This window comes from Neophocaena asiaeorientalis, unplaced genomic scaffold (genome assembly GCF_003031525.2).
Source record: "Neophocaena asiaeorientalis asiaeorientalis breed wild unplaced genomic scaffold, Neophocaena_asiaeorientalis_V1.1 scaffold597, whole genome shotgun sequence".
Taxonomy (NCBI): Eukaryota; Metazoa; Chordata; class Mammalia; order Artiodactyla; family Phocoenidae; genus Neophocaena; species Neophocaena asiaeorientalis.
Genome location: NW_020172664.1, coordinates 150,335 through 163,506, shown reverse-complemented (window position 1 = coordinate 163,506; position 13,172 = coordinate 150,335). Strand labels below are relative to the sequence as shown.

Here is a 13,172-nt window from a genome sequence, read left to right as displayed (position 1 = left end):
CCCAAGTCCCTTCCAAGGAGCCACATGCAAAAAACTCTTCCAAGCATTGAGGCACCATGAAGATCATGGGTATGACCTTCCCCAGAAGTAAAGTAACTTCCCCAAGATCACAGACCTGCTTCAGTGGCAGGGCTCCACTACTCAGTGAGCTTGGCCAGGACAGTTCTATAACTTCTCTGCACTTCGGATTCCCTACCTGCGAAAGAGGCATAACATTGCTAACTTGCAGGGTTATTGTAAAAAGTAGCGATAAGGTATGCAACGTGATTAGCACACTATCTGGAAAATAGTTGGCTCCCTCGAAATGGCTGTTGTCATTTTCATTGGTGAACAGACCAGCAGGGGAGATGAAGGTTCTTTGTTGCTCCTTCGATTACTTCTCTGGGCCTCTCCAGATTCCTTCCCCTTTCTTTATCACCCAGCCCTTGTTTCTTCGTGTGCTCACCCCACCCCAGGCTCACTCCAGGCTCCTTACCGGAGGGCCCACATACCCCTGGAGGATGTCAACATGTGCTGGGGTGTGTGCAAAAACCCCAGAAAGAACATGGCCCCTCACTCTGACCCCTCATCTCTTTTACTCGGGAGAAAATCCATTGTTAGATCATTGTGTAGAGGGCAAAATTCACATAAAGTTTTAAGATAAAGCATAAGAATTCACTGTTCCAAGTTTGTGCATCTTTGCAGTTTTGGATACTTCAGAGAAAAAAAAAATGTAGAAACCCCACAGCTGCTGTGTACTGAGCATTTTCTCTGAACAGGACACTCTATTAAGTATGCAGATATACATTATCTCATTTAATCCTAACCATGACCCTTTTGGAGATGAAGAAGAAGTGATCAGAGAGGTTAAGTAATTTGTGTGAGGTCACATCGCAGGGAACAGGGTTTAAACACTAGAGTCTATACTCTTATTAAACACTACTTTATCCTGTCTTCTCTGATGATGTTCTTGGAAGATAAATTTTCATCTCAAAGTGGCCCCTCTGAATGCTGCTTCAGTTAAAGGAAATACTCCCTAATGGTACAATTGCAGACAGTGAGAATGGTTTGGAGGCACTGGTGACTTTAAATTACACTTCCTGCCCTGGAGCCAGGTCTGCATTCATTTCCTCATTCAGCAAATATCTGTGAAGTTCCCACTGCGCGGCACTGTGACAGGCAGGAAGGATTCAGGGAGTGATTGGACCAGAAGAGAGAAAGAGAAGCCATGAAACATGATTACCATCATAATCTGTTTCCCATTCAATCCTCAGATTAACCCTGTGAGTGAGTTCCTATCATTGCACCCATTTTGTAGATAAGAAAACTGAGGAATCAAGAAGGCAGATGTTAAGTCAAAGCTCATTCAGGAAGGAACTGATCCTAGACAATTATGATGCTACCGCTCAGGCTCTTGGCCATTCTTTCATCTCTCCATACTGCTTGATTAGGTTCTGGAGCCCTTTCTTTTCACGCAATTTTTCAAAATCTTTCTGGTGTACAATCAGATGGGTGTGAGTGTGATCTGTGGTTGTCCTGTAATAATCATGCAGGCCTTGTCACACTTGCCAACAGAGATAAAAACTTTGCTATCATTGCCTGCAATGGTATCATTAACGGTGCTAAAAATGCTAGCAGGTCTTCTGTACTGGGTTACAAGGGAATAGTAGGACTTCAAAATAAACATTAACAGGGATGGAAAATGTTGAGTTCCCTTGCTTGTAGTTTTTGGCTTATTTATCTTCATTTTATGGGAACAGGCCTGTCAACTCTAAATGCATCTGGCTCTAGCAGAGGAAAAGAAAGGAAAAGCAGGAAGTCCATTTTTGGCAACAATCCGGGCAGAATGAGCCCCGGGGAGACAGCATCACTTAACAAAACATCTGGAAAAAGTAAAGTCACCTTCTAACAGTATCTTTGCTTGAATCTGCATGCTGGAGGATTCCAGTATTTCACTAAGCACTTCGCTGGAACTTTTTAAATCTTTTTTTATTTTCATGAATGTTCATGTTATCTAAGTGTGGTATAAATATTTTTTTAATTACAAAATTACCCTCTTAACTTCCTAAAACATAGCATTTCACTGAAGGTGTTCTAACGCTGTTTGCCTCAAAAATAAAAATTGGAGCCACCTTGGAACCTTCTAGTGGTTCTTGGAACTGCACTCTTCACCATTATAACTCCAGAAGATATATCCATTTTATCTCTAATTACTTTTTATTGTCAAAGTAATAAATTCTCATAGTTAAAAAACTCAAACAATACAGAATATTATTAAAGTTTCTTTCCACTCACAATGTCCCAGTTCTATTCCCCAGAGGTAACCACTGTTAAGTTTATTGTGTTTAGTTCAAGAAAAATAAGATCCTTTTTAAGATAATCCAAATGGGATATAACTGAACATAACTTGTATAACTTTTATACTTGCAATAACTTTCCATATAGCTTTCTGTACATATAATCTACCTTCTCCTTATTGCCCCTGTGGTATTCCAGTGTGTGGATATGCATTTATTTAACCACTTCCTCACTGGTGGAACTGTTGGGTTGCTTCCCGGGTTTTTTGTTGCTTTTTTTTTTTTTTTCTTGCTATAAAAAGCACTGCTAGATTGAACACCCTTATACATATACTGTTGTGTATTTATGCAAATATATCCACAGGACAGATGAGGTACTGAGGCAAAGGACTTTCAGGCTTTTAATTTAAAATGGTGTTGCGGCACTCATTTTAGCTATCCCTTTCTGGGGGAAGGTCTAATTGGCTTTATTATTTATTGACCCTTGAATGGGTAGCATCCCATCTAGCAAGTAGAAAGGCATACCCTCGATAGCTATCATTTGGTCTCAAGGTAGTGGACTCACTCACAAGTAACACTCAAGATGTATTCTGATGTGTGATGTGTTGTGATTCTTTCCTGGGGCGTTGTTCAGGTTTCTCTTGCTAAAATATGTAAAGTTTTCTGCACTAATCTGAGGCTAATCTTTGGGGGGTTTAGGTTCCTGTGAAGGAATCCGACAGGCCTGGGAGGACTCGCCTTCCTCTGTCAACCCAGCCACGTCCCTCAGCGCTATCATTAGAACTCCCAAATGCTACCACATCTCCTCGCTGAATGAAAATGCTGCCAAACGTCTGTGTCGCAGGTATTCTCAGAAACTGATCCAGCACACTGCCTGCCAGCTGCTGAGGACGTATCCGGCCGCCACCCGCATCGACTCATCCAACCCCAGCCCCCTCCTCTTCTGGCTCCATGGGATACAGCTCGTGGCGCTCAACTACCAGACAGATGGTAATGGGCCTGCTTCACCCGGAGGGGTGCCCCTTCCCCTCGCTCCTCTGCGTCTTATATCTCAGCAAACGTAGTTCAACAAAAAACATGTTTCAAAGGGGGCAAGATTCCCAACTGAGGCCTATGTGAGGGTAAAAATACAGATGACAGAGAACAGAAGTGAATTCGATACTGAACTGTGCTCTTGACTTTCCAGAGTTAAGGCAATAGAAAAGAACCTTCAGGGAGCCCCTATTAGTCTCCTGGTTCTGCCCCCTTTTTAAAGCACTTTTCAAACATAAGACTGTTCTTGACAGGGCTGTGTCCAGTTTGTTTTTAAAGACCTGATGGGGTAGAGATTTCCTAACACCCCTTAGTAACCATCTTGCTAATCTCTTGTCCTTGCAGTGAAAAAGTAGGGTCTCTCGAAACCCTTTGCAAGTTAATACCATTTTAGCTTCCCCTCATCCCTTTGAGATTGAAATGGAGATTAATGGTCAGTGCTGTAAGAGCAGCTGACACAAAGGAAACAAGTCTGTGAATTACATGAACCGAGAAAGTAGTGTTCCTGCTTCTCCACCGTCCTGAGATAACAGATGAGGCCAAAAACTCCAGGGTACAAGCTACCTTTTATGGCATGTTCACTGTGCACCAGGCACCATCTCAATTCTTGACCCCTATTTTCTCATTTAATCTTTGAAACAACTCTGAGAAGTGGGTACCTTTATGATCCCCATTTTTCAGATGAGCAAACCAAGACGTAGAGCAATTAAGTGGCTCAAAAATCACAGTATGACTTATAATAATAAATTCAAGCACTCTGGGGGTTTAGAGAATAAAATGTTTTGGTTCCACTTAGACGTGGTGAGAGGTGGGAGCTACAGCAGATGAGGAACGTTTCCTAGAAGCTCATTCAAAAACCAGAGTCTTCTCTTTGAACAATCAAGCAGCCTCCTCCTTCCTCTCACGTGAACTGAATCAGATCCTAACCAACTGTGCTGTCCCATCGACCATAGCTTAGCCCTGTCTGCAGCCAAGGTCAAACCACAGTTGTAGCTCTGGGACCAGCTAGCCGCCTGGCACTGGCACCACCAGAGCCCATTTGTGGCTGACCCAGGTTAGAGACATCAGTCATATTTTCTTGCCTTTGTTATATTTGCTTCTTTCAGTTGAAATTGAGGAAGGTAATGCAGGTGAAGTACCATACTTAGCATAGTGCCTGGAGCACAGACAGCATTCCACAAACGTTAGCTACCATTAAGTGCTTTTGATAAGTTATGAAAACAGTATGATTTGGACTTGCAAGTGGAAATAATAGTGAAATATTTTAAAAGCTATAAAAATTTATTTTCAATCTGTCCCAAGTGGCTTGTGGGTTTATATCTCTGGCCCTGTCTCTAGCCCCAAGTCCACTGTTGCCCTTGGTGGAGATGATACTGAAATATTTTAAGTGAACTGAAATAACTAGCAAAATAGTTTTCTCAAGGAAATGGAAATGCACTTGGTTTGGGACGTGTCCTTTCTCCTGAAGTGCCTAGGCTGGCGCAGACATACTGGCTCCACTGATGGCAGAGGGAGCCACGGCTGAAGGGGACACGGGTATTGCCCCTCCTTGGGCCTCTCTGTGGTCTGGAAGCACACACTGAGGCTGCACCTTGGCCTCCACTCATCCCTGAAGGCTCTGTCTCTTTCCCAGATCAAGCCGGAGTGCATGTTCCCTTTGCCCCGCTCGGGGTGGGGCAGGAGGCTGTGATTCATCCTCAGGTTTCTCTACATAATCTTCCAACTCAGGTGGGAGTGCTGCCATATAACCTCTCTTGATTCTAGGCAGCACACAATGATTAAAAATCTCCCATGCTGGGCAGAGCTCACGCTACGTGCAGTTTCAGTGTGTTCGTCTGTAAAAATGGTCTTTATTCCTGCACACTGGGGTGGAGCCTGGTCAATCCCTTGCACACAGTAGATGCTCAGTAAATGCATGTTGCACTAAGCTAACAGATTGTCTCAATGAGCCCCACTGCAGTCTGAACCTATAGTTCTTGATTTTGAGTCCAGGTCTCTTCTAGGTATTGCTATGTGAATTTCAAGTCCAAATAGAGAAGAGTCAACGTTGGAATCACTATTTTTTAATTTTTGAAAAAGAATTCCTGGGTTAAGGAGTTCTTGGTTTTCCATGAAGCATGCCAGCCAAATAACAAAGAACCCCCTCCCAGTGCCCCTCTAGCCTCCAGATATGTTCCATAGGTCATCTGCCTTACACTTCCTGAATTTCAGGGGACCCCAGTGCCCTAAAGTGGTGTCCATGGACTTAGGGTCATCTCTTCCCAAGATCTCTAATGACTCCATCAACTCCAAGAAGGTCTGCAGTGATCTGGAACCAGAAATAGCTTGGGTCTACACTCATTAAAACCAACTCTTGAGTTTGGAAACTGACTTGAGTCTAGTGTGCAGACCCTGGTTATTGCAGGCAACAGCCCCTCAAAGTTCTTTCCATCTGGGGCAGAATGATTCCTGCCTCATGTCCCAGGACCTACAAGTATGTAGAAATGCAGCCCCACTCAAAAGAAAAAGTTCTATTAATATTTATTATGCTTTCCTGAACGATTGTCACACCCTTTCTGATGACTTTTCCAGCCTCAAAATATAGGGATAATGATTCTGAGAATGGTTTCCACTTAATACAGATTTTTAAATGAACAGAAGGACATAAGGATAAGGGTTTGCTTGATCTGCCATCCCATGCACTGACTGAGAGGGGTGATGGGATTACATAGATCTATGCACATTCTTTCACTTGGTTAAAACAGAGGTTTTAAAACTATAGCCCTAGATGAAGTTCTGGGACCACCTATATGGGACAGTAGGAGGGCGAGATTTAAGGTCCCACCTTTACTCCAAAGAGCAGCTCCATGTGGTTCTGTGTTACATAGCAAATCATCAAAAGAGATTTTAGTTAAGCAACAGTGCTTTGAAGTTTTGGAAAGCTACAAAGACAGACACAGTGCTAATGAAATCAGACTTCAAACCCAAATGAGTGTTGACATCATAATCATAACTTAATACCTGTTTATCGAGCACCTTCTATGTGCCAAATGCTGGGGTAGGGATTTTTGCACAGGACTTCACTTATCTTTATAAGACCCCTGTGAGATGTACATTAAATGGCTCGGTAGTTAAGATTAGGAACTGTGGGTCAGGCTGTCTGGGTTCGAACCTTAACATTTACCTCTTACTGGCTATGTGCCTTGGGCTTTTTTGTGCCTCAGTTTCTTCTCATGAGAATACTAAAAGAATGTACCTCATGTGTTATTGGGAGGCACTAATACAAGTTCTTAGAATGGGGCTTGATACATAGTAAGAGTGCAGTAAGTATGAGCTGCTGTAATTTTTTTAGCAATATACTGTGTATCCATTTCTTACTTACCAACTCTTCCTGAGCTACTTTGCTTCACTCTTTGAACCATCCTCCGCCCACATCCATGTTCCTCTGTCACAGAGCAGCCTGGGAAGAGAATTTTCTCCCACTGCAGGCAAGACAATTGGCCTCAATGAATCAGTCATATTGGGGGCTGGAAGGGGTCTGAGAGGTAGGGTCCAATGCACTAATTTTGTAGATACGGAGACAGAGGTCCAAGGAGCTTTGATATGTGTCTAAGACATCTGACCCTAGAAATTCCTACACACAATCCCAGCCAACCCCACGTATGGGGAAAAATTTCACACACGAGATGAGGAGAGGCCAACTTCTCATTGCTCTGTGGTGCTCATTTAGCACACTTTTCCTTGATGTTGGTCCACGTATCAGAGTTCATTCTGCACATGGAAGGAATCTATCAGAGGGAACATTTGTCAGGTGTGTCTCATAAACGTTTTGCTCATTTGGAATGTAACTTTTCTACAGACTTGTGCCATCAGATGAGCATTTGAGTGTGTAAGAGCCCAAAATCCGTGCAGGGATCCAACCGTTCATCAAACAACTCTGCCAAATAAAATTTGGCCACAGAAGACTGGAAGCTGTTGTGAGGGTTCCCAGAGTGTACTATGGAGGGGACTGTGGACATAATGTGAATCACATGTGATAATGATTTTTCTTTCATATTTAACTACAGCTTAAAAATAGAGGCAGAAACACTACGATTTATGAGTTGAAATTTCAAGAAAAAGATACGTTTCTCTGGCTCTTCTGATCTTTCCTGGATTCTTAAGATTTTATCTTAGGTTTGAAAAAGCAAGAATTGGTCGTACAATTGTCTTCATGGTTTGGTGTTTAGGGATAAGAAAATGCCATTATGCCTTTCTAAAATTCAGTATAAAATGAGGTATTTCAAAGATTATTTTTTGGAAGGATGTTGTAAATTTTAATTTGCAAAAGGAGTTTTTAAGTGGCTCCTGGGTTGGAGTGGGAACATGGGGCATATCCCATAGACAGTGAGCTCCATGAAGATGGGGATTTTGTATCTTATTTCCTGCTGTATCTCTGGTGCCTAACACGAGCTGGCACACAGTAGGCACTCAGTCTATGGAGTGAGTGGTTGGTTCTCTCTTCTTCCTGCTTAAGCTTAGGGAAAATCGAAAAAGTCAATTTGTAAGATGACACTTTAGTGACAAGGTAACAAGTGATGTTGACTGTTTTGCAGATCTCCCTTTACATTTAAATGCTGCCATGTTTGAGGCCAACGGTGGCTGTGGTTATGTTCTGAAACCCCCAGTTCTGTGGGACAAGAACTGTCCCATGTATCAGAAGTTTTCTCCCTTGGAAAGAGACCTGGACAACATGGAGCCTGCCATCTATTCTTTAACTGTAAGTCTGGCCCTGATGGTCCCAATAGAATATAGGAATAGTTGTGGCGCACGGGCTTAGTTGCTCCGCGACATGTGGGATCTTCCTGGACCAGGGCTTGAACCCATGTCCCCTGCACTGGCAGGCGGATTCTTAACCACTGCGCCACCAGGGAAGCCCGCCCTTCCTATGTTCTATTGGGATTCTAAGGTGTAATGCCTTTTGAACTCAAGGCGTTACAAAACTCTCATGTCACAATTTTGTTGGTGCAGATTTAGTTCCCAAAAGAATTTCTTTACTTCTCAGAAAGCAGTGGCTGAGGTTTAGGTATGCAGTCACCAGGCGCTGTATTCGCTAGAGCCCAGTAGGTGGAGTTATGAGCTCCCTGCTACCACCTCCATACTGATGATGGTAATTCTGTCTTCCAGGGCCCTCAGAATCATAACTCTCAGTGCATCCCATAAAAGCTGAGCTCTTTCTTAGAGCAGGTCATCTTAAACTCTAACAAGCTCTTATAAAAGGTAAAACAGGCATCAATATACAAATCAATTAAATATCTTTCCTCCTTACAGTTTAACCTTTGTCATTCCTGGCCTTTCCTTATTCCTTTTATTGCCTAATTAACTAACTGTCAAAACTCCACAGACTGCCCTTAACATCTGAGTCCTGGTAGCTCATAACTCATTTTTATTTCCAGCTTCTCTCACTCCCTCTTAGCTGAGGAAAAAAAAAAAAACAAAACAAAACACTGAATGGGTGATAGAAAAGACGGGGAGCGAAGAAGTTATCCCTCCATCCATCTCTAGATCTTGTCTGTTTCCCAAGCAGCCTCTGCACACAACACCTCAAAACCCTGGGAGATCCCAACTCAGAGATTTTCCTACCACCAAACTGCTTTTTCTCTTTCCCTAAGACAGCAGAGCAGTAGCTCCTTTTCTATGTGACCATTTTCACTAGACTTGAGTATAGCTTCATGTTGACAGAAGGCTATGAATTTTTTTTTTTTGTGGTATGTGGGCCTCTCACTGTCATGGCCTCTCCCGTTGCGGAGCACAGACTCCAGACGCGCAGGCTCAGCGGCCATGGCTCACGGGCCCAGCCGCTCCACGGCATGTGGGATCTTCCCGCACCGGGGCACGAATCCGCGTCCCCTGCATCGGCAGGCGGACTCTCAGCCACCGTGCCACCAGGGAAGCCCAGAAGGCTATGAATTTTTAACAACATTCCCTGTGACTTGCTCCAGAACCTAACTATTCAAGAAAAAATTTTGAAGTTGTAAAAGATACACCTAAAACACTTTGAACAGAACGTAAGTAACACATTTGTGGTTTCATATATAAGGTCTCTTTTTTCTCAACAAACTTAATTTCATCTTAATTACATGGTTTTTGAAGATATTTGAACATGTTGACAATTGAAAGGTTATAGTTAGGTGAATGCTGTTGACAAAATAGATTTTACCATGATTCCAGTCATGCAATTACCTGATTGTGATAACTTCTCTTTTTTTAGCAGCCTTATTAATCATTTGCCTGGTCCATTCCAAAGGGTTCTTTGTCTTTCTTTGTGGAGGGAAGCGATGAGGCTCAGAGGCGCATCTGTCTCTTTCGCATCTTCAGTGACTTTGATCCTTTTTCCTCCTCAGATCGTCTCTGGGCAGAACGTGTGCCCGAGTAACGGCACGGGAAGCCCGTGTATAGAGGTCGACGTCCTGGGCATGGCCCTGGATAGCTGCCACTTCCGCACGAAGCCCATCCACCGCAATACTCTGAACCCCATGTGGAATGAACAGTTCCTCTTCCGGGTTCACTTTGAAGATCTCCTATTTCTTCGTTTTGCCGTTGTGGAGAACAACAGCTCGGTGGTAACTGCTCAGAGAATCATCCCCCTCAAGGCTCTAAAGCGAGGTAGAATCAAATTGTCCAAAGTTCATAATTGTAGCTGAGCGATGGATGCCCCGGGGTTCATTACACGCTTCTCTCTACTTTCGTATATGTTTGAAATTTTCACGTTAAAATAAGAGGCAGAAGCAAATAATACAAGTTTGAACACTGTTTGAGCATGTCTCAAAAGACATTTTTCTTTTACGTTATTCTGAAATCCGAAGTTATTGACAACGTTTGTTATGAAGTGCAGCCTCTCCCACTGTTGCTGATGTTGGGAGTGGCAGTCGTTGTGCTCTTGTCGACATACATCCCTCCCCAGATAGTGCCGCCTTACCCCTGGCATGTTTAAAGCAGGGACGGATGTGAGGAGAGGAAACCTAGAACAGGGAGGGTTGGGGTGTGCTGTGGCATGAGTGGGACGAGGTTGGAGTCGGTGCCTGGTGGGAGTCCAGTGTCAGAAGCCGGGGGTGGGTTTGGATGCAGAGCAGGGAAGGTGGAAAATTCTGAGCAAAGGCCAGAGCTGCTGGCTTGCTGCATGTGGGCTTTGCCATGGCCCTTGGGGGAAACGTCAGCTTGTCGCACCTGTCCAGAACGTCTGTGCACTGCTTCTCAAACTTTGATGTGCAGTTGAGTCACCCAGGCTCTTAGTAATAAAATACAGACCCTGATGCTGTGGGCCTGGGGCTTGAGATTCTGCCTTTCTAACAAGCTCCAGGGATGCTGACTCTGCTGACCTCCTTTGAGTACCAAGTTTCCAGGACATACTTCCTCCCACAGCCATACTCTGCCAGCCTCTGAGCACCACCAACATGTTACAGTCTCCTACTCTTTAGTTTTTCCTTGTTTCTCTTCTCCATTGTGTGAGTAGTGCGTGGTCACTGTGTTAGTCAGCTAGGGCTGTGTAACAAAATACCACAGACTGGGTGGCTTAAACAACAGAGGTTTATTTTGTCAGTTTTGAAGGCTAGAAGCCCAAGATCAAGGTTTCAGCAAGTTTGCTTTCTTCTGAGGCCTCTCTCCTCGGCTTGCAGATGGCCACCTTCTCCTTGTGTCCTCACAGGGCCATCCCTTGGTCTGTGTGCACAGCATCTGGTGTTTCTCCATGTCTGCTCTCCAGTCCTCTCTTCTTATAAGGACGCTGGTCATATTGGATTAGGACACACCCTAATGACCCATTTTAACCCCATCACCTCTTTAAAGACCCTATCTCCAGAGAGTCACATTCTGAGGTAATGGGAGTTAGGGCTTCAACATACGAATTTTAGGAGGACACCATTCAGTTCATCATGGTTATTACAGAAATATGACAAAGTACAGAGAAGCAAAAACAGTTCTTTTAAATTATCCTTTTTTCCATCTCTTCAAAATAGTTACTTTTGGTATATATCTTTTGCAGGCTTTACACCTCTACCCATGTATATACATATTAGCATATAGTATATATTTCGAACAAGTAAGCTTCCTACTAATCTTAGTGTTTTGCCACTTACTGGTTTTCACTTACTGACGTATGTAGTGATCAACTTTTCAGGTTAACAGCTATACATCTTCATTACCACTTTTCAGAGCTGCATATTACTCCATTTTATACTTGCACAAGTACACACCATAACTTATTTAGCCAACCCCCTATTGTTGGAATATTTTGTTATCACTAAAGCTGTTCTAAAATGGAATATTTGTAGAACAGGTATTCTAGATGACTTGATAAACAAAAATGATCAGGTTTTCCTACTCTATTTGGTTTGAGTTTAAAATTTTCAGTTTGAGTCTAAGTTAAAAACAGACCTCAGACAAGTTAACTACCACTAGGTAGCCCCAAACCGTCCCCTGGGGCAACACTCCTGGGGAAGAGGCATCAGTTGGTTGTCACCCCTGCCCATCTTAAAGTCTTATTTCTCCCTATCATTTACTGACCTCCCTGGGGGATCTCCTTTGCAGAGCTCTGCAGTGCACAGCTAACAAGCTTTTCCCAATTCTGCATTGTTCCAGGATATCGACATCTTCAGCTGCGGAACCTCCACAATGAACTCTTGGAAATCTCTAGTTTATTCATAAACAGCAGGAGGATGGAAGAAAATTCCTCTGGCAATACTATGCCGGCCTCTTTGGTAATTAAGTTCTATTTCATTCAGCTTACTTGTGGGGATGGCTATGCTGGAGGCAGGCTTTCTTGTGGTCCAGGAATGTGGCCCATTTGAGTTATTGATTAGGTAGCTATGGAAATACTAATAATAATAATGGCTGACACTTGACACTTTCTAAGCACTTTACACATATACTAACTCACTTAATCCTTTCAATAACTTCATGAAATAGCTATTAGTATCATCTCCATGTTACAAAGGAAGGTAAGAGCTAAGTACACCTGAGGTCACACGGCTATAAACCCAAGTTCATCTAGTGCCAAAGCCCATACTCTGAACGAGTACATTATAGTGCCCACCAGGGAAGTGAGCCAAAAATAACAACACGGGGAAAAGGCTAGTTATGCAAAGCCTGCTAGGAAGCATCTTGAAACTTCTAGAAAGTTTAGGTTAGACGAGGAAAATCCTTTGCTTCTTCAGCAGTCCAGGGGCAGACATCACAGGCGAGCAGGGTCGGGTGAGCAGCCAGGTACCGCTGGTGACACATAACTGTGCAAGCATAGCGATCCCCTGGCACCCAGGGAGGCACAGCATCTGCACCCTTGGGAGTGGGAGAGGAACACCGCAGAAAGGGCCACCTTTACAGGAGCTGTGTTTTAACAAGTTCCCCAGGTGAGGTCCAAGCCGTTGAACTTCCAGAACCATTGGACCAGCACTCACCCCAGTAATGCAGGGTTGTTTGCTTAAACAAGGAACTCTCTTTTAATTAACTGGTTAATTCCACTCTGCTTACTCTTTAAAAATTAATAAAAAAGGGTGTCCATCAGTCGCCTCTTTACATGTTTAATAATCTATTCATGGTTGCATCAATCTTGTACTTCAACAGGGTCCTAACAACCTTTGGAAAGGCGCCTTCTATGCTCACAATGGCGCTGGGTTTAGCCACTGCTGCTGCCACCTCTGAATAGCCCTGCTTCCTCCTCTGCTTCTCTTGCCCTAAGCTCGACAGTTTCTTCTCTTTCTCTGTCCCTCACCTTGTTTCCTTAAGTTCTCCTGCTTTTCCTTTCAACGAGTGATTGAAGTTGAGCACAGCACTTTGGCCAAAGTAGCGGGGGGTATTGCCTCTGCCTGGTGCAGAGGACTGGGAAGCAGGGACGGGGCTGCCTGGTACCTA

General features: G+C 43.7%; 1 protein-coding gene across 2 annotated transcripts in view; it reads left to right on the top strand.

Moving 5' to 3' along the window:
* PLCE1 (phospholipase C epsilon 1) overlaps positions 1 to 13,172 on the top strand; it is a 275,881-nt gene that overhangs the window by 244,551 nt on the left and 18,158 nt on the right. For both annotated transcript variants that reach the window (XM_024739518.1, XM_024739519.1), the window contains exons 22-26: positions 1,740 to 1,871; positions 2,976 to 3,266; positions 7,883 to 8,046; positions 9,671 to 9,932; positions 11,904 to 12,022. In XM_024739518.1, the coding sequence (XP_024595286.1) occupies positions 1,740 to 1,871; positions 2,976 to 3,266; positions 7,883 to 8,046; positions 9,671 to 9,932; positions 11,904 to 12,022 (968 nt within the window). The remainder of the gene's footprint in view (positions 1 to 1,739; positions 1,872 to 2,975; positions 3,267 to 7,882; positions 8,047 to 9,670; positions 9,933 to 11,903; positions 12,023 to 13,172) is intronic.